Consider the following 19,864-nt stretch of genomic DNA (forward strand, 5'->3'; position numbering starts at 1 on the left):
TTTTTCTTGTTCTTTATTTTCACTGCCAGGCAATCTTATATTTAGTTCATGTACATAACGATCCGTTTTGAAATAGCATGCAGGTCGTTCACTGCCTAAATAGCTTTAATTTTAGGCTCTGGCAGTATAAAAATGTTAATAAATCAAATACAATCTGCCCACTCCCCTACCAGGCTCCAGACTGACCAGCCCCAGACCCAGCCTGCTGGGCGGGAGGAGCGGGAGGAAGCGCGCGCTGTCTCACTCCCCCATCTCGGACTACCTGGACATCCAGAGTCTGACGAGGAGTTCCGAGGGCTCTCTGCAGCTGTCCTCCCTGCTGGGGGGACACCACCACTCCAGGAGCTCCAGTGCCGCCAGTGGATCCTATGGGCATCTGTCGGCAGGTGGGTGTGGGTGTGTGTGTTGGGGGTGGGTTGTGTGTGGTGTCGGTGGAGGGTTGGATTTGGGAGGGTGTGGTGGGGGTATGTGTGTGGTTTGGTGGGTGTGTGTGGTTATGGGAGTGTATGTATATGTAATTGTGTGTATGCGTGTGTGTGTGTGTGGTGGGTTGGGGAGGGTGTGGTGGGGGCATGTGTGTGATATGTGTGTGTGTGTGTGTGTGTGGCTATGGGAGTGAAAGTATATAATTATAATGTGTGTGTGTGTGTTTTGTCCGGGGTGGTGGAGTGGAGGGTGGGGCATGTGGTGTGTGTGTGTGTGTGTGCGCGCGCGCATGCGTGTGTGTGTGTGTGTGTGTGTGTAAGCGGTGGTGGAGGAAGTATGTGTGTTTATGTGTGTCTGTATTGTCATTATTGTTGTTGTTGACGTTGTCATCATTGTCATTGTTACTATTATCATTGGTAGTAGTGGTGGTGGTGGTAGTAATCGTTAATCGTAGTACTAATATCATCGTCGTCGTCATCTTCATTGTTATTATTATCAGCATCATAATCGTTGTCGTCGTCATCATCGTTGTAGTAGTAGTAATATCATCATCGTCGTCGTCATCTTCATCGTTATTCTTATTATTATCATTATTATTATTATCATCATCGTCGTCGTTGTCGTCGTCATTATCATCATCATCACCACCATCATCATTATCATCATCGTCGTCATCATCATCACCATCATCATTATTATTATCATCGTCGTCGTCATTTACAGCTTCGCTGGGCGCCGCCAGTCCGCACCCCCCTCTCCCCCCCAACCCTTACTTTCGTCACGCTCCCATGATGCCCGGCGCGCCGCCCTTCTACTACCCACCCCTCATGGGGCCGGGTATCCTGGGACGGACCCACCCGGGTATGATGATGCCCCCTGGGCCCCCCGCCATGCACCCGCCACCCCCACACCACCCACCCGCCTCTCAGTTCGACCCTCAGGTTTGTGAGCTGTTTTGTTTGTTGTGGCAGAATGGTTCGGGTGGTGTCTGGGTTGAAGGTGTGGATATATATAGAAACCTTACTCTGGTCGTGTTGCTTCTGTTCTATTGACGACTGTTGCTGATGCTGCTGTTACTTCCAGTTCTGCTGCTGCTGCTGTTACTTCCTGTCCTGCTGCTGCTGTTGTTACTTCCTGTTCTACTGCTGCTGTTGTTACTTCCTGTTCTACTGCTGCTGTTGTTACTTCCTGTTCTACTGCTGCTGTTGTTACTCCCTGTTCTACTGCTGCTGTTGTTACTTCCTGTTCTACTGCTGCTGTTGTTACTCCCTGTTCTACTGCTGCTGTTGTTACTTCCTGTTCTACTGCTGCTGTTGTTACTCCCTGTTCTACTGCTGCTGTTGTTACTTCCTGTTCTACTGCTGCTGCTGTTACTTCCTGTTCTACTGCTGCTGTTGTTACTTCCTGTTCTACTGCTGCTGTTGTTACTTCCTGTTCTACTGCTGCTGTTGTTACTTCCTGTTCTGCTGCTGCTGCTGTTACTTCCTGTTCTACTGCTGCTGTTGTTACTTCCTGTTCTACTGCTGCTGTTGTTACTCCCTGTTCTACTGCTGCTGCTGTTACTCCCAGTTCTACTGCTGCTGTTGTTACTTCCTGTTCTACTGCTGCTGTTGTTACTTCCTGTTCTACTGCTGCTGTTGTTACTCCCTGTTCTACTGCTGCTGTTGTTACTCCCTGTTCTACTGCTGCTGTTGTTACTTTCAGTTCTACTGCTGCTGTTGTTACTCCCTGTTCTACTGCTGCTGTTGTTACTTCCAGTTCTACTGCAGCTGCTGTTACTTCCTGTCCTGCTGTTGTTACTTCCTGTTCTGCTGCTGCTGCTGCTGCTGTTACGTCCTGTTCTACTGCTGCTGCTGTTACTTCCTGTTCTACTGCTGCTGTTGTTACTTCCAGTTCTACTGCAGCTGCTGTTACTTCCTGTCCTGCTGTTGTTACTCCCTGTTCTACTGCTGCTGTTGTTACTTCCAGTTCTACTGCAGCTGCTGTTACTTCCTGTCCTGCTGTTGTTACTCCCTGTTCTACTGCTGCTGTTGTTACTTCCAGTTCTACTGCTGCTGCTGTTACTTCCTGTCCTGCTGTTGTTACTCCCTGTTCTACTGCTGCTGTTGTTACTTCCAGTTCTACTGCTGCTGCTGCTGTTACTCCTGGCTGTTACGTCCTGTTCTACTGCTGCTGCTGTTACTTCTAGTTCTACTGCTGCTGTTGTTACTTCCTGTTCTACTGCTGCTGTTGTTACTTCCTGTTCTACTGCTGCTGTTGTTACTTCCTGTTCTAATGCTGCTGTTGTTACTTCCTGTTCTACTGCTGCTGTTGTTACATCCTGTTCTACTGCTGCTACTGTCACTCCCATGCTGCTGCTGCTACTGCTGTTATTTTCATCGAATTGTTATTTATTATTGTTCTTGTTGTTGTTTATTAATGTTGTTATTATTTTTATTAATGTTATTATTATTATTATTAACGATATTATCAAAGCTGCTGCTGCTGTTGCTATTATTGTCACCGAATTTTTGTTATTTATTATTATTATTGTTTATTATTATTATTATTGTTATTAATGTTATTATTATTATTAACGATATTATCAATATTATAAAAGCTGCTGCTATTGCTATTGTTGTCATTGAATTGTTGTTATTTATTATTATTATTATTATTAACGATATTATCGATATTATCATCATTGTTACTATTTACAAAAAAATGTTTAGCTGATTTTATTATTATTGTTATGATGATGATGATGATGATTATGTTTATGTTAAATATTATAATTATCATCACCACCACGTCATCATCATTATTTAGCAGCTACTACCATCACTAAGTACGTCAGAGACAGAGACAGGCAGGCGGACAGACATAGAGAAAGACACGCAAAGAGAAAGAGTGACACAAAGAAAGAGACAGACAGACAGACAGACTGACACAGAGAGACACACAGTCAAACAGAACCACAGACAGACAGAGACAGAGACACACGCAGACAGACAGACAGAGAGAGGTGGACAAAGAGAACCACACCCAGACAGACACAGACAGAGAAACACGGAAAGAGAGAGGGAGAGAAACAGACAGAGAGAGACATAGAGACAGACAAAGAGAGAGATGGACGAACAGAACTACAGGCAGACAGAGACACAGAGAGGAAGACAGACAGAGACAGAGATACACGGAAAGAGACAGAGAGAGGGAGACAGACAGAGAGAGGGAGACAGGCAGACAGAGACAGAGAGTCACGGAAAGAGACAGAGAGAGGGAGACAGAGAGCCAGACAGAGACACGGAAAGAGACACAGACAGACAGACATAGACAGAGATGTAGGAAGTGAAGAGAACCGAACCCCGGCCCATGAACTGCCCACAGATCAGCAGCACGATGAAGGAGGGGGCGGGCAGCAGTGTGGTCAGCAGCTCCATGGACCCTGCGGACACCAAGAAGACTAAGCTGAAGAAAGAGGCAGACAGTCTGGGTACGGCACGCAACGCGCGCATGCACCGCACATGGGCTCTCTCTCTCTCCCTCTCTCTCTCTCTCTCTCTCTCTCTCTCACACACACACACACACACACACACACACACACACACATTAAGCCGCTTCATCGCGCACACTCTCTTGAGTATGCAAGCCACACACACACACATTTTCAGTCAGTTCTCTCTCTGTCTGTCTATCTGTCTGGCTCTCTCTCTCTCTCTCTCTCACACACACACTCACACACACACACACACACACACATACATTAAGCCGCTTCATCGCGCACACTCTCTTGAGTATGCAAGCCACACACACACACATATTTTCAGTCAGTTCTCTCTCTGTCTGTCTGTCTGTCTCTCTCTCTCTCTCTCTCTCTCCCCTCTCTCTCTATCTCTCTCCCTCTCTCCTCCTCCCTCCCTCTCTCTCTCTCTCTCTCTCCCTCCCTCCCTCCCCCCTCTCTCTCTGTCTCTCTCTCTCCCTCACCCTCTCCCTCCCTTCCTCTCTCTCTCTCCCTCTCTCTCTCTCTCTGTCTCTCTCACTCACACACACACACACACACACACACACACACACACATACATTAAGCCGCTTCATCGCGCACACTCTCTTGAGTATGCAAGCCACACACACATATTTTCAGTCAGTTCTCTCTCTGTCTGTCTGTCTGTCTGTCTCTCTCTCTCTCTCTCTCTCTCTCTCTCTCTCCTCTCTCTCTCTTCTTCTCTCTCTCCCTCCCTCTCTCTCCCTCTCTCTCTCTCTCTCTCTCTCTCTCTCACCATCCTCAACCGTTATTCGATGTGTTGTTTCAATGCAAATCTTGTCGCTGCGTCTCTCAAATCAATTAACCTCGGTTTCCCCTTCTCGCTCCCCTCCTCCCCCTCCCTCTCCCCTCCCACCAATGTTTGTCGTTGATTTCCTGTTACCCTCCCCCACCACCCCCACTCACCCCACGTGTCGTTGCTATAGAAACGGAGCAGGAGGAGGAGGAGGACCTGTGTGAGGGGTACGGGGCGGGGCACATCCCTCAGGAGGGGGAGCCTGACTTCATAGAGACCCACTGCCACTGGGAGGGCTGTGCCCGGGAGTTTGACACCCAGGACGACTTGGTCAAGGTTGGTGAGGGCTGTGTCCGCCTGGTCCTGGCTTGCTTGTTCCTTTTGTCTGTTCTGTTTTGGTGTATGTCTGTTCCTTATGTTTGTTCTTCTTGGAGTGTGTCTGTTTCTTGTTGATGTATGTCTGTTCCTTTTGTCTGTTCTTTTTGGTGTGTGTCTGTTCCTTTTGTTTGTTCTTCTTGGAGTGTAATAATAATAATAATAATAATAATAATGGTATTTATATAGCGCTGGATCTTGTGCAGAGACAAATCAAAGCGCTTTCGCACCAGTCATTCACACGCATGCATAACTCTAATACTGCAGAAACTAAAGACAAGGAAGGGCAGGCAAGGGAGGCTATTTTGGGATGTTGATGTATGTCTGTTCCTTTTGTCTGTTCTTTTTGGTGTATGTCTGTTCCTTTTGTCTGTTCTTTTTGGTGTGTGTCTGTTTCTGTTTCTTGTTGATGTATGTCTGTTTCTTTTGTGTGTTCGTTCGTTCGTTGTTCGTTCTTTAGTTTGACGTCTTTTCACTGTAAGTGATATTTTTGTGTGTTCTTTTGTCTTTCTGTTTCTTTTGTCTGTCTGTTCTTTTGCATGTCTGCTTTTTCTGTCTGTCTGTTCTTCTGTCTGTTCTCTTGTATGTCTGTTGTTTTGTATGCCTGTTCTTCTGTCTGTTCTTTTGTATGTCTGCTTTTTCTGTCTGTCTGTTCTTCTCTCTGTCTGTTCTTCTGTCTGTTCTCTTGTATGTCTGTTCTTTTGTATGTCTGTTCTTCTGTCTGTCTGTTCTGTCTGTCTGTTCTTTTGTATCATGTTCCTTTTGTATGTCTGATCCTTTGTTTCTTCTGTATGTCTGTTCTTTTGTCTGTCTGTTCCTTTTCTTTGTTCTGTTTGTTCCTTTGTTCCATTTGTATACGTGTTCCTTTGTCTGCTCCTTTTGTATGTCTGTTTCTTTTGTATGTCTGTTTTTGTATTTTCTTCTGTCTGTTTGATCTTGTGACTGTCGGTTCCTTTGTCTGTTCCTTTGTCCATTACTTTCTTTGTCCGTCTGTTCCTTTGTCTGTCTTTGTCAGTTCATTGTCTCTTCCCTCTGTCTGTTCCCTCGTCTGTTCGACTGTTCCTCAGTCTGTCTGTTTTGTTGTGTGTGTGTTTTGTGTGTGTGGGTTTGTTTTTTTTCTTGGGGGGGGATTTTTTTTGGTTTGTTTTGTTTTGTTTTGTTTTTTTTGTCAGCCTGTTTGTCTCTTCATTCATATGTCTCTTTGTTGTCATGGAGGTCCATCGGCTAATGATGTGTTTGTGCGTGTGTGTGTGCATGTGGGTGTGTGCGTGCGTGTGCATGTGTGTGTATGCGTGTGGATGCGTGACCGTGTGTGTGTGTGTGTGCGCGCGTGAACAGCACCTGAACCAGGACCACATCCAGACTAACAAGAAGGCGTTCATATGCCGGTGGCGGGAGTGTAGCCGTGAGGAGAAGCCCTTCAAGGCGCAGTACATGTTGGTGGTCCACATGCGGAGACACACCGGGGAAAAGCCTCACAAGTGTACAGTGAGTCGGGGTGGGGGTCTGGGTCTGGAACGGTTGGCACGTGCTTTGTGTGTGGGGGGCGGGGGGGAGGGGCTGTGGGGGCGGAGGGCTGGAGGAACGGTGTGTGTGTGGGGGGGGGGGGGGGTATTTGTGTGTGTGTGTGTGTGTGTAAGTTTGTGGTGGAAGAGGCGTGTGTATGTGTATGTATGTGTGTGTGTTGGTTTGTGTGTATGTGAACAGCACCTGAACCCTCTCTCCCTCTCTCTCTCCCTGTCCCTCCCTCTCCCTCCCTCCCTCTCTCCATCTCCACCCTCTCTCTCTCTCCCTCTTTCTCCCACCCCTTCTCTCTCTCCCTCTCTCTCTTCCCCTTTCTCTCTCTGTCTCTCTCTATCCCCCCTCTCTATCTCTCTCTCCCTCTCTCTCTCCCCCCTCTCTCTCCCTCACTCCCTCTCTCTCTCTCCCTTTCCCCTCTCTCTCCCTCTCCCTCTCTCTCTCTCCCTCTCCCCCCCTCTCTCTCTGTCTCTCTCTATCCCCCCTCTCTATCTCTCTCTCCCTCTCTCTCTCCCTCTCTCCCTCCCTCTCTCTTCTCTACTGCTTTCTACCAACCCTCCATTTCAGCTCTTCATCTCTAATCCTGGCACGTGTGTACTCATGCACATTCACAAATGGATTTGTGCGTACATTTGTGCATGCATATGAATCCACAGTTATAGACTTGTTGTATAAACATGGAGCACTGATATTTGAATTATCAACTGTGTGTGTGTGCGTGTGCGTGTGCGTGCATATGAATCCATAGTTATAGACTAGTTGGGTTTTTTTAATTTTCACAGGGTACCTGATATTCAAGTGAGTAACACTGAATCAAGTCACATTATTATTATACCCACCACCTACATACTATTTACAATGACTGTCATACTAGTAACCTTGTCCTGGCATCCCTGTGTGTTTCAGTTTGAAGGCTGCAACAAGGCGTACTCTCGGCTGGAGAATCTGAAGACCCATCTGCGCTCACACACGGGAGAGAAGCCCTACCTGTGTGAATTCCCAGGATGCACCAAAGCCTTCAGCAATGCCTCCGACAGAGCCAAGCATCAGAACCGCACTCACTCCAACGCTGTGAGCTGATTGGCTGATTTCCTTTGTTACTGGGTGTCTGATTGGTTAGCAAGGCTGGGTTCTTATGTAATCGGGTGCCTTATCGGTTGGCAAGACTGGTTTCTTATGTATCTGATTAGTTTCCCAGATGCTGGTTTCTAATGTAATCAGGTGCCATATTAGATAGCAAGACTGGTTTCTTACATGTCTGATTTGTTTCCTAGAGGCTGGGTTCTTATGTAATTGGATGCCTTATTAGATCGCAAGACTGGTCCCTTATGTAACAGGATGTCAGACTGGTTTTCCATTGGCTGGTTTCTTATGTAACCAGGAGCCTTACTGGTTGCTAAAAATGTCTGTTGTTGAATGGTACTTGTGGCTTCTTCGAATATTTGTAGTTGCCTGCATGGCAGATTTAAGGGAGATGTTAATTATTCTGGAAGAAAACGTGTTCGTGTGGTGTGGAAGTTAAAGAGAGGCGACACTTATCTGTGCTTCCTCTCAGTTTCATGCAAATCTGTTCTATCAAGTCCTCCCGTCTGTCGTCGCCATCATCTTTACTATCATCATCACAGTCATCATGTTCTTCTGTTTATTCCGTTTTTACTTCTACCTACTTTTGCATGAGAGTGTGTGTATATGTGTGCACGTGCAAGTTTGTGTCTGTTTGTGTGTGCACGCATGCAAGTGTGTGTGTGTGTGTGCTTTGTGTGTAAGTCTGTGTGGTGTGTGTATGAAAAAGATAAAGAAGAGAGACAAAAGAAAAAGACAGTTAAAACAAATGAAGGACACAATTGAAACTAACCAACAAACACAAGAGAACCAGCCGCCGTGGCAGAGCGGTTAGCGCCACAGACTGACGACTGGGAGGACGCGGGATCGATCCCCATCAGATGAGAGATACTTCGGCCTTATCCAGCTCCTACCCAGAGCTGAGTGTGCTGTGGGCTCAAACAGGAAGACTGGGACCCACACAGTCGAGAGTCATCCACTTCACGGTTGCATCTTTGGGAGTGTAGCTCAAATGTCCTGACCAGCACTGCAAGTGTCTGTATCTCTTGGGCCTGGTTGACGCTGGGATGTACATTATGAGAGCACAGCATTGTCAAGTAGTCCCAAACCGAAATGGACACCCCCCACCCCCTCTCCTCCCCCAAAGCAGTATCCTCAACACCCCACTCATCATCAAAAGAAAAAGAAAACAGCATGTCCCATGTCCTGAGGTATAATAATGATGATGATAATGATGATGATGGGTTTGTTCCAATGTGCTTTTTATTTTTTACCTGTCAGCCAGCTGAATCGGTTGCATAACCAGCGTGGACTTGAAGTTGTGTACCTTGTGTGTGGAGAGAGTTACCACTCTTTGTTGTTTGTTAAGCATTCACTCTCCTAGTCTCATTGTTCTTTGATGATAAAAATAATGTGGTTTTTTTAACAGATAAATGATAGTGATAATGATAATAATAATAATATCAACAACACTGATGATGATAATAACACTGATAATAGTATCAGTATCGGTATCAGTAGCTCAAGGAGGCGTCACTGCGTTTGGACAAATCCATGTACGCTGCACCACATCTGCCAAGCAGATGCCTGACCAGCAGTGTAACCCAACGCGCTTAGTCAGGCCTTGAGAAAAAAGAAAAGATAATAATAGTAATAATAATAATGATAATAATGCTAATCATGATGATGATAATAATGACAATAAACAGACCCACTCATGCACACATGCACGCACGTGTGCACACACACACACACACACACACACACAGATGTTTTACTCCATCTTAAAATGTAATAATATCATACCTGAATATTTTTTTTCTTCTATGATAACTGATGTGTGCGTGGTGATCAGGGAAAGGTGGTCAGTTACTCCTGTTTCTCTTTGATATATTGCTGGCGGGCATTTTGAGCAAGCCAAAAGAAAATCTTCTGTTTTGGTGGAAGCAGACAATAAAGTATTTTAAACTGAATTGAAAACTGTCCACGTGTGCCCTGTCTGCACAGAAACACGCCTGCAAAGCGGCAGGCTGATGATAATAATGATAATAATCATAACAACAGACAGACAGACCCAAGAGTAAACTGTCAACGAGTGTCCTTTCTGCACAGAAACCCTACGCCTGCAAAGCGGCAGGCTGCAGCAAGCGCTACACCGACCCCAGCTCTCTGCGCAAGCACGTGAAAACCGTGCACGGCCCTGACTTCTACGCCAACAAGAAACACAAGGGGGAAGGCTGCAAGCAGGAAGAGCCCGACCAGGTCAGTCTGAGACTGTGTGTGTGTGTGTATGTGGGGAGTGGGGGGAGGAGATGGGGAGGGGGTCTGGGGGGGTGGGGGGGGTTAGGATGTGGGGATTCCCCCTCACGTCCCCCAGGGGTCTCCAGAATGTCCCCTAACGTATCTTAAAAATGTAGCACAGGGGTCAGTGCTGGACCCCTCGCTTTACTAACCAGGCGTTCTATTGACTGTTGTTTGTTCATTTGTTTGTTTGTTTGTTTATTCATTCATTCATTATTTATTCATTCATGTTATGTTAATTTTGCACTCCACACATGCATGCACACATATTATTAGCATTACGCTGTAAACAGAGTTCCATTAAATCATTTATTGTAACTGTTGGATATAAATGGATAGATGAATAAATAAGTAAATATATAAATAACTAAATGAATGAATGAACTGATTAATTGATAAACACATAGGCACATGTTAGCCAACAGAACACATACATTTTTTTAAAAGTCCCACAAGGGTGTGTGCTGGACCCTGTCTTATTATCAGGGCGTTCTGTTGACTGATCAGTATCTGCTTGTTTATTTATTCACTCAGTCATTCATATCCTTATTTATTCATTTCCCTTATTTATTTATCTATTAATTCATTTTCTTATTTACTATTTATTATCTTCTTTTTTTTTTCTTCCTTTTTTTTATTTTTTTTTTATAGTAGATTAATTTATTAAGACTTCTGTTGACTGACTGACTGCTTTCCAGGATCATGAGGAGAGAGACGAGGGGGGCCACCGAGGGGTGGAGGAGAGGGTGATGGTGACCTCTGTACATGGAGGCAGTGTTGGAGAGAGGCGTCGGTCCCAGGTAAGTTCTGGGTGGTGTGGGCAGGGGGAGTGATGGAATGAAGGGGGATGGGGGTGGGGGGACCCTGTTTCAGGCAGTGAACCACTGGGTGTTCTGCTGGTTAAACAAATCTTTATTCTGAAAACGTATTAAACATATACATATGAACAGTTCTGCTGGTTAAACAAATCTTTATTCTGAAAACGTATTAAACGTGTACACATGAAAGTTCTGCTGGTTAAACAAATCTTTATTCTGAAAACGTATTAAATGTGTACACATGAAAGTTCTGCTGGTTAAACAAATCTTTATTCTGAAAACGTATTAAACGTGTACACATGAAAGTTCTGCTGGTTAAACAAATCTTTATTCTGAAAACGTATTAAACGTGTGCACATGAACAGTTCTGCTGGTAAAACAAATCTTTATTCTGAAAACGTATTAAACGTGTACACATGAAAGTTCTGTTGATTAAACAAATCTTTATTCTGAAAACGTATTAAACATGTACACATGAACAGTTCTGCTGGTAAAACAAATCTTTATTCTGAAAACGTATTAAACGTGTACACATGAACAGTTCTGCTGGTTAAACAAATCTTTATTCTGAAAACGTATTAAACGTGTACACATGAACAGTTCTGCTGGTTAAACAAATCTTTATTCTGAAAACGTATTAAACATGTACACATGAACAGCTATGCTGGTAAACAAATCTTTATTCTGAAAACGTATTAAACGTGTACACATGAAAGTTCTGTTCGTTATACACATTTTTATTCTGAAAACGTATTAAACGTGTACACATAAACAGTTCTGTTGATCAAACAAATTTTTATTCTGAAAATGTATTAAATGTGTACACATAAACAGTTCTGGTGATTTAAACAAACCTTTACTCAGTAAACATATTAAACTTGTACACATCAACAGTTATGTTGGTTTCAACAAATCTTGACTCAGAATACATATTTAACATGTACACATGACCATATAGACAAGTGTTTACTCAGAATGCATATGAAACATGTACACATAAACAGTTTAAACAAACCTTTACTCAGAAAACATATCAGGCATGTACACATAAATAGTTCTGTTGGTTTACACAAACCTTTACTAAGAATTAATTAAATGAATTAAACGTGTTTAATGAATTAAACGTGCACACATAAGCAGAGCAGCAACAATCCAAAAGCTTTAATCATGCTCGTGCTCATGATGAACCATTTGGGGCTTTGTTTGGCTTGGTTTACTTCTGACAGTTGGTGTATGTCACACAAATGCAGTAACTACATTGAAGTAAACAGTTTACAGTTACATTTGATGATGATGATAAGGATTACCATGACGATGAATCCTAATGGTGACAATGACGATGATAACGGTAATGACCATGACAGGCTAACCTCAACAGTCATGATGACAGTGATAATGACATATGATGATAATGACGAGGAATCCTAACAGTGATGATGATAATGACGATGATGACGGTAATGACCATGACAGGCGAACCTCAACAGTGATGATGGCGATGATAGTGACATATGATGATAATGACGAGGAATCCTAACAGTGATGATGATGATGAACCCTAACAGTGATGATGATAACGACGATGATGACGGTTAACAACCTCAACAAACAAACCCTAACACAACACACAAACTCTTCCCCCACCGCCCCACAGGACACGCTGGGGTCAGGCCCGCAGTCGCAGCCGTCGCCCCAGAGCAGCCCCGAGGTCAACGTGACCTACGGCCTTCAGCCGGACGGGGTGCCGGAGCACATGGTGACCTCGCCCCTCAGCCAGGGTGACCCCGGGCTCCTGCCCTCCCCGCCCTCCTCCCTCTCCACCCTCCAGCAGGAGGACAGCATGACCTCTCCGCCCTCCTCCGCCCCCGCCCCCTTTGGGGAGACTGGTGGTGAAGGGGGCGGAGGGGAGGAGGAGGAGGGGGGGATTGGGATGCTGGAGGAGGAGCTGGAGGAGGAGGAGGTGAGGAGAAGAGAGAGAGAGTGAATGAATGATGGTGTGGAGAGAGAGAGAGTGAATGAATGAATGATGGTGAGGAGAGAGAGAGAGTGAATGAATGATGGTGTGGAGAGAGAGAGAGTGAATGAATGATGGTGTGGAGAGAGAGAGAGTGAATGAATGATGGTGTGGAGAGAGAGAGAGTGAATGAATGAATGATGGTGAGGAGAGAGAGTGAATGAGTGAGTGAACAAAGAAATGAGTGAACGTATGAGTGAGTGAACATACATATGACTGAATGAATGAGTGAACAAATGAACTGATGGATGAATGAATTAATTCTCGTTGCTGTTGTTTTTATCTTTGTTGACTATAACTCAGCAAACCACACACTCACCAGGCCACATCGCCGAGAACACACCACACCTCACCTCACACACACACACACACACACACACACACACACACACACACACACACCACACACACACACACACACACACACCACACCACACACACACACACACACACACCACACCACACCACACCACACCACACCACATCACACACACACACACACACACACACACACACACACAAGCGCATGAAAACAAGCGTATAAATGAGAGAGGGGGAAGGGGGGAGATAGTCCTCTCTCTTCAAAGCGCTCCCCGGACAGTGGTGACACAGGGACAGAATGGGTGACAGGTTGTTCCTGTCTTTGTGTGGCAGGTACCCGGGGTGAGTGGCGGGGTGGTGGTGGCCCGGCGACAGCAGGTGAGCACCGGCCAGGTGCTGCACAACAGGCTGAAGGGTCGGCTCCAGGCCAAGGTCACCTCGCCCCCCATCCCTCCCCCCTCACACCTGCCAGACCACCCTGACACAGGTGATGATGATACTCTGTCTGTTGGATGTGGCTGTCTGTCTGTCTGTTGGTGTCTGTCTGTCTGTCTGTTGGTGCTGTTTGTTGCTGTCTGTCTGTCTGTCTGTTGGTGCTGTCCGTCTGTCTGTTGGTGCTGTCTGTCTGTCTGTCTGTTGGTGCTGTCTGTCTGTTGGATGTGGCTGTCTGTCTGTCTGTTGGTGCTGTCCGTCTGTCTGTTGGTGCTGTCTGTCTGTCTGTTGGGTCTGTCTGTCTGTCTGTTGCTGTCCGTCTGATGTTCTGTTGGTGCTGTCCGTCTGTCTGTTGGTGCTGTCCGTCTGTCTGTTGGTGCTGTCTGTCTGTCTGTTGGTGCTGTCTGTCTGTCTGTTGGGTCTGTCTGTCTGTCTGTTGCTGTCCGTCTGATGTTCTGTTGGTGCTGTCCGTCTGTCTGTTGGTGCTGTCTGTCTGTTGGTGCTGTCTGTCTGTCTGTTGGTGCTGTCTGTCTGTCTGTTGCTGTCCGTCTGATGTTCTGTTGGTGCTGTCCGTCTGTCTGTTGGTGCTGTCTGTCTGTCTGTTGGTGCTGTCTGTCTGTCTGTTGGTGCTGTCTGTCTGTCTGTTGGTGCTGTCCGTCTGTCTGTCGGTGCTGTCTGTCTGTCTGTTGGTGCTGTCTGTCTGTCTGTTGGTGCTGTCTGTCTGTCTGTTGGTGCTGTCCGTCTGTCTGTTGGTGCTGTCTGTCTGTCTGTTGGTGCTGTCTGTCTGTCTGTTGGTGTCTGTCTGTCTGTCTGTTGGTGTCTGTCTGTTGGTGCTGTCTGTCTGTCTGTTGGTGCTGTCTGTCTGTCTGTTGGTGCTGTCTGTCTGTCTGTTGGTGTCTGTCTGTTGGTGCTGTCTGTCTGTCTGTTGGTGCTGTCTGTCTGTCTGTTGGTGTCTGTCTGTCTGTCTGTTGGTGCTGTCTGTCTGTCTGTTGGTGCTGTCTGTTGGTGCTGTCTGTCTGTCTGTTGGTGCTGTCTGTCTGTCTGTTGGTGCTGTCTGTCTGTCTGTTGGTGTCTGTCTGTTGGTGCTGTCTGTCTGTCTGTTGGTGTCTGTCTGTCTGTCTGTTGGGTCTGTCTGTCTGTCTGTTGCTGTCCGTCTGATGTTCTGTTGGTGCTGTCTGTCTGTCTGTTGGTGCTGTCCGTCTGTCTGTTGGTGCTGTCTGTCTGTCTGTCTGTTGCTGTCCGTCTGATGTTCTGTTGGTGCTGTCTGTCTGTCTGTTGGTGCTGTCTGTCTGTCTGTTGCTGTCTGTCTGTTGGTGCTGTCTGTCTGTCTGTTGGTGCTGTCTGTCTGTCTGTTGGTGCTGTCTGTCTGTCTGTTGGTGCTGTCTGTTGGTGCTGTCTGTCTGTCTGTTGGTGCTGTCTGTCTGTCTGTTGGTGCTGTCTGTCTGTCTGTCTGTTGGTGCTGTCCGTCTGTCTGTTGGTGCTGTCTGTCTGTCTGATGCTCTGTTGGTGCTGTCTGTCTGTCTGATGCTCTGTTGGTGCTGTCTGTCTGTCTGATGCTCTGTTGGTGCTGTCTGTCTGTCTGTCTGTCTGTTGGGTCTGTCTGTCTGTCTGTTGGGTCGGTCTGTCTGATGCTCTGTTGGTGCTGTCTGTCTGTCTGTTAGTGTCTGTCTGATGTTCTGTTGGTGCTGTTTGTTGCTGTCTGTCTGTCTGTCTGATGCTCTGTTGGTGCTGTCTGTCTGTCTGTCTGTTGGTGCTGTCTGTCTGTCTGTCTGTCTGTTGGTGCTGTCTGTCTGTCTGTCTGTCTGATGCTCTGTTGGTGCTGTCTGTTGGGTCTGTCTGTCTGTCTGTTGGTGCTGTCTGTCTGTCTGTCTATTGGTGCTGTCTGTCTGTTTGTCTGTTGGTGTCTGTCTGTCTGTTGGTGCTGTCTGTCTGTTTGTCTGTTGGTGTCTGTCTGTCTGTCTGATGCTCTGTTGGTGCTGTCTGTCTGTTGGTCTGTCTATTTGTTGTTCTGTTTTGTCAGCAACAGTGCTCCATATTTTTCAGGGTGTCAGTGTCTTTGAAGTGATGCTGTGTTTTGTCGCAGACGTGAGATCAGGACAGCTGGCGTTCACGGAGATCCGGAACAAGAATCCCAAGAACTCAGGCCACAGCCCCATGCCGAAACGGATTTCTGATCTGTCAGGTGACTATCGTGATGATTATTATGAATCTGATGGTGATAATGTTAATGATTATCGTCATTTGTTATTGTTGGTTATGGTGGTAGTGGTGGTATTAGTAGAGTTGTCGTTTTTGTTGGTGGTTGCTGTTTCGACGAAAAGTAATATAATGCGATGCAGTACAGTACAACATCCCACAGCACAAAGGAGGAAGGTGGCAGAATGGTTAAGATGCTTATCTGCAAGTACAGACAGTCCGTGAGGGTCAGGGTTCGAATCCCACTCTCCCCCTTTCTCCCAGGTTTGACCGGAAAATCAAACAGAGTGTCTAGTCAGTTGGATGAGACAATAAACTTGGTGCTTCGAAAAAGAACCCATGGCAACGATAGTGTTATCCCCTGGACAAATTCTGCAGAAGAAATCCACTCTGATAGGTACACAAATATAAATGCATGCACTCAAAGCCTAAGCCTCGGGTTATGCTGCTGGTCAGGCATCTGCCTAGCAGATGTGGTGTAGCACATATGGATTTGTCCGAATGCAGTGACGCCTCCTTGAGAAATTGAATCTGAAATGCAACAACAACATACAACAGCGACAACACAACAGACTACACAACTCAACACAATACAATTCAGCATAACACAACTCGGCTCAACACAACACAAAACAACAGCACAACAAACTGCACAACACAACACAATACAATACAGCATAACACAACTCGGCTCAACACAACACAAAACAACAGCACAACAAACTACACAACACAACACAATACAATACAGCATAACACAACTCAGCTCAACACAATAATAAATGATAATGATATTAATGATATTTATATAGCGCTGAATCTTGTGCAGAGATAAATCAAAGCGCTTTCGCACCAGTCATTCACACGCATGCATAACTCTAAAACTGGAGAAACTGAAGACAAGGAAGAGGCAGGGAAGGTTGAGGCTATCTTGGGAAGAGGTGGGATTCAAAGCCACACAACAAACTACACAACTCAACAACAACGATGACGGCTTTGCTTTCAGTTCGAGACCCCAGCAACCCCTCGACATCCACAGTGGTGGAGAGCAGCCGCCGGAACAGTAACAGCAGCTCTCTCAGCTCCTACATGAGCAGTCTGAGGTCTGAGAGCAGTCCCTTCCAACCCATGGGCAGCAAGATGTCCTCACGGAGGTCTTCAGAGGCGTCGCAGGTCAGGGACACGGCACTGTCTGGTGGTGGTGGTGGTGGTGGTGGTGGTGGTGGTGTGGTGGTGATGGTGGTGGTGGTGGTGGTGTGGTGCTGATGGTGATGCTTGTGGTGGTGATGGTGGTGGTGATGGTGATGCTTGTGGTGGTGGTGATGGTGGTGGTGCTGATGGTGGTGGTGGTGATGGTGGTGGTGGTAGTGATGGTGTTGATGATGGTGATGGTGGTGGTGGTGATGATGGTGGTGGTGGTGCTGATGGTGGTGGTGGTGGTGATGGTGGTGGTGGTGATGGTGGTGATGATGGTGATGGTGGTGGTGGTGGTGGTGATGATGCTGATGGTGGTGGTGGTGGTGGTGGTGGTGATGGTGGTGGTGGTGCTGATGGTGGTGGTGGTGGTGGTGGTGGTGGTGGTGCTGATGGTGGTGCTGATGGTAATGGTGATAGTGTTGGTTTTGTTTGTTTTTTTTGGGGGGGGGTTTGTTTAGTTTTGTTGTTTTTTTTTGGGGGGGGGGGGTTGTTTGCTTGGGGGGGGGGGGGGGTTGGTACTGTTCTACTGGTATTTTGTGGTACTGTTTTTCTGTTGGATTTTTTTTGGGGGTGGGGGGTACTGTTTGTTGTTGTTGTTTTGGTTCTGGTTTTCTGTTGTTTTTGAGGGGGGTTGGGGGGGGGGGGGTTGTTTCTTTCTTTGGTAGCTAGGTTGGTTTGGTGTAGTATTTTTGGTACTGTTATTTATGTGTGGGGGTGGGGCTGAAGGTTTTTTTTAATGCTGTTTTTCTGTTGTTTTTCGTTTCTTTGACTGTAGGGGTTTGTTGTGGGAGGGGGGGTTACAGCTTTTTTTGTTTGTTTTGTTTTGTTTTTTGTTGTTGTTGTTTGTTACTGTTTTTTATGTTTTATTTTTTCATGGGAGTAATTTGGTGTGGAAATGAAAATGGGATTGCAGCTGTTTGAGGGTGATAGTTGTGTTCTTGCTGGTTGTGGTGGTGTTGGTGTTTTTTCCACACGTACAAATCAGCCACAGAATTCCAAATAATTCACTAATTCCCAAGACGGGAAAACTCTCAACATGTCCATCATTTGTTTGGTGTTTGTTGTTGTTTATTTCACCCCGACCTTCCTCCGTCCCTCTCCCGCAGATGGACAGCAATCGTCTGAGCATCAACAACTCTCCGTACGAGTATGACATCACGGGTAACCGGCCACCTCAGACGAGCGCTACCAGCTCCGTGAGCTGTTCCCGACGCTCCAGCGAAAGCAGCAGCTGCAACGCCGTGGGCGCTATGGCCGCCATGATGCAGAAGGCAAACCTGGGCTCCCAGCCCAACCTGCCAGGGGCTGCGTCCGGCCAGCCCAAGAGCTCCCTCATGCAGAGTCCGCCCAACAAGTACTCCAGCGAGCGTCTGGCCAGGTTAGTTTGGGGATGGGTGGGTGGGAGGGGGGAGGGAATATGGTTGGTGGTAGGGTTTGGGTTTACAACAAAACAACAACTGTGGTTCAGTTATAGATTTTTGTGTTTGAAAACGAAACTGTGGTTTGTTTCAGTTTATTGTATTCATGGAATGATCGTCGTTACTCGTAAATTTTATGGTAGTTGTCATCATCAGCTTCATTGTGATTTTCATTGTCATCATCATCATCATTACAGTCATTTTCACCATCAACGCAGTTGCCATGATTATCGTCATGACATCATCACTATGTTGTTATCATCCTCGTCAGTATTATCACCATTGTCATTGCCACCACATGACTTTGAGATCACATTACAGTGGAAAAAAATAACGACAGTAATTGTAATTAATAAACTACGTTTAACGCACATCACTGACCCAACTCATCCCTGTCCAGATATTTCGCTGCCAGAAAAGACTACGACGCCAACAAATCCACCTCAGCCAACACCACCACCACCACCAACAACAACAACCACCCAGACACAAAGAGCTCAGGTACCTCCACACCAAACTGCACCTCTCCAATGAATGACGTGACCGAGGGCGGAGAAAACAGGGAGGGACAGGACCGACGCCAAAAAGCTTTCGACGGCACCGCCCCCTCCAAGCCCCGCCCCCACCCCCGCCCTCCCGACGCACGCAGTCCACAGCAGCAGGCGGAGGAGGAGGAGAGCGAGAACAAGCCCCCCTCCACCACCACCACCCCCCCTGACCTGCACTCCCCTCGGGGCAGCATCACTCCGGACCTGTCGTCTGTGCCTGGCGACGACCTGGGTCTGCCTGGATACCGCTTCTCTGGGGACCTGGACGCGGAGTCTGCCCTGGAGGAGAGGCTGCTGGAGGATGGGGACGACATCCTGATCCCCGACGACATGCAGAGGTTCCTCAACGAGCGCTACCACAGCACACCCAGCCAGCCCACGTCAGAGGACATGCAGGTGTGTTATGTGTGTGTGTGGGAGGGTGGGTGGGGGTGTTTGTGTGTGTGTGTGTGTGAGCAGGGGAGGTTGTGATGTGTGTGTGTTGTGTGGGAGGAGGAGGGTGGGGGGTTGTTGTGGTGTGGGTTGTTTGTGTGTTATGGTGTTGTGTTTTATGTGTGTGTGTGTGTGGTGGGGGTTCTTTGTGTATTGTGGTGTGTGTGTGTGTGTGGGGCGGGGGTGTTTGTTGGTTGTGGTTTGTGTGTGTATGGTTGTGGTTTTATGCGTGTGTATGTGCTGTGTTAATGTGTGAGTGTGAGCATGTGTGTGCATGTGCTGTGAATCATAACAGTCATATTTTACACAAAAATCATAAAAGAGTAAAGGCTTACAGACACCACAGTAATGAATAAAACCAAACCAAACAGATGCTCAAGTATAAAAATAAAGAATTTTAAAAAAAAACAGACACTGTATTTTGAAACTATTCACATAAAGAAACCGTCCTGGTTGATCTCATACACACACACATGCACACGCACACACACACACGCACACACACACAAACACACACACGCACAGAGCCACACTCACACCTTACCCCCCC

At 46.7% G+C, this 19,864-nt stretch overlaps 1 protein-coding gene across 1 annotated transcript in view; it reads left to right on the top strand.

Moving 5' to 3' along the window:
* LOC143276686 (uncharacterized) overlaps nucleotides 1-19,864 on the top strand; it is a 125,842-nt gene that overhangs the window by 102,497 nt on the left and 3,481 nt on the right. Inside the window, exons 7-20 of the mRNA XM_076581322.1 lie at nucleotides 174-386; nucleotides 1,150-1,367; nucleotides 3,793-3,898; nucleotides 4,873-5,018; nucleotides 6,396-6,545; nucleotides 7,482-7,646; nucleotides 9,750-9,899; nucleotides 10,637-10,738; nucleotides 12,411-12,716; nucleotides 13,425-13,578; nucleotides 15,607-15,705; nucleotides 16,726-16,892; nucleotides 18,023-18,294; nucleotides 18,735-19,278. Of these exons, the coding sequence (XP_076437437.1) occupies nucleotides 174-386; nucleotides 1,150-1,367; nucleotides 3,793-3,898; nucleotides 4,873-5,018; nucleotides 6,396-6,545; nucleotides 7,482-7,646; nucleotides 9,750-9,899; nucleotides 10,637-10,738; nucleotides 12,411-12,716; nucleotides 13,425-13,578; nucleotides 15,607-15,705; nucleotides 16,726-16,892; nucleotides 18,023-18,294; nucleotides 18,735-19,278 (2,792 nt within the window). The remainder of the gene's footprint in view (nucleotides 1-173; nucleotides 387-1,149; nucleotides 1,368-3,792; nucleotides 3,899-4,872; nucleotides 5,019-6,395; nucleotides 6,546-7,481; nucleotides 7,647-9,749; nucleotides 9,900-10,636; nucleotides 10,739-12,410; nucleotides 12,717-13,424; nucleotides 13,579-15,606; nucleotides 15,706-16,725; nucleotides 16,893-18,022; nucleotides 18,295-18,734; nucleotides 19,279-19,864) is intronic.

The sequence above is a fragment of the Babylonia areolata genome, chromosome 32 (genome assembly GCF_041734735.1).
Source record: "Babylonia areolata isolate BAREFJ2019XMU chromosome 32, ASM4173473v1, whole genome shotgun sequence".
NCBI lineage: Eukaryota > Metazoa > Mollusca > Gastropoda > Neogastropoda > Buccinidae > Babylonia > Babylonia areolata.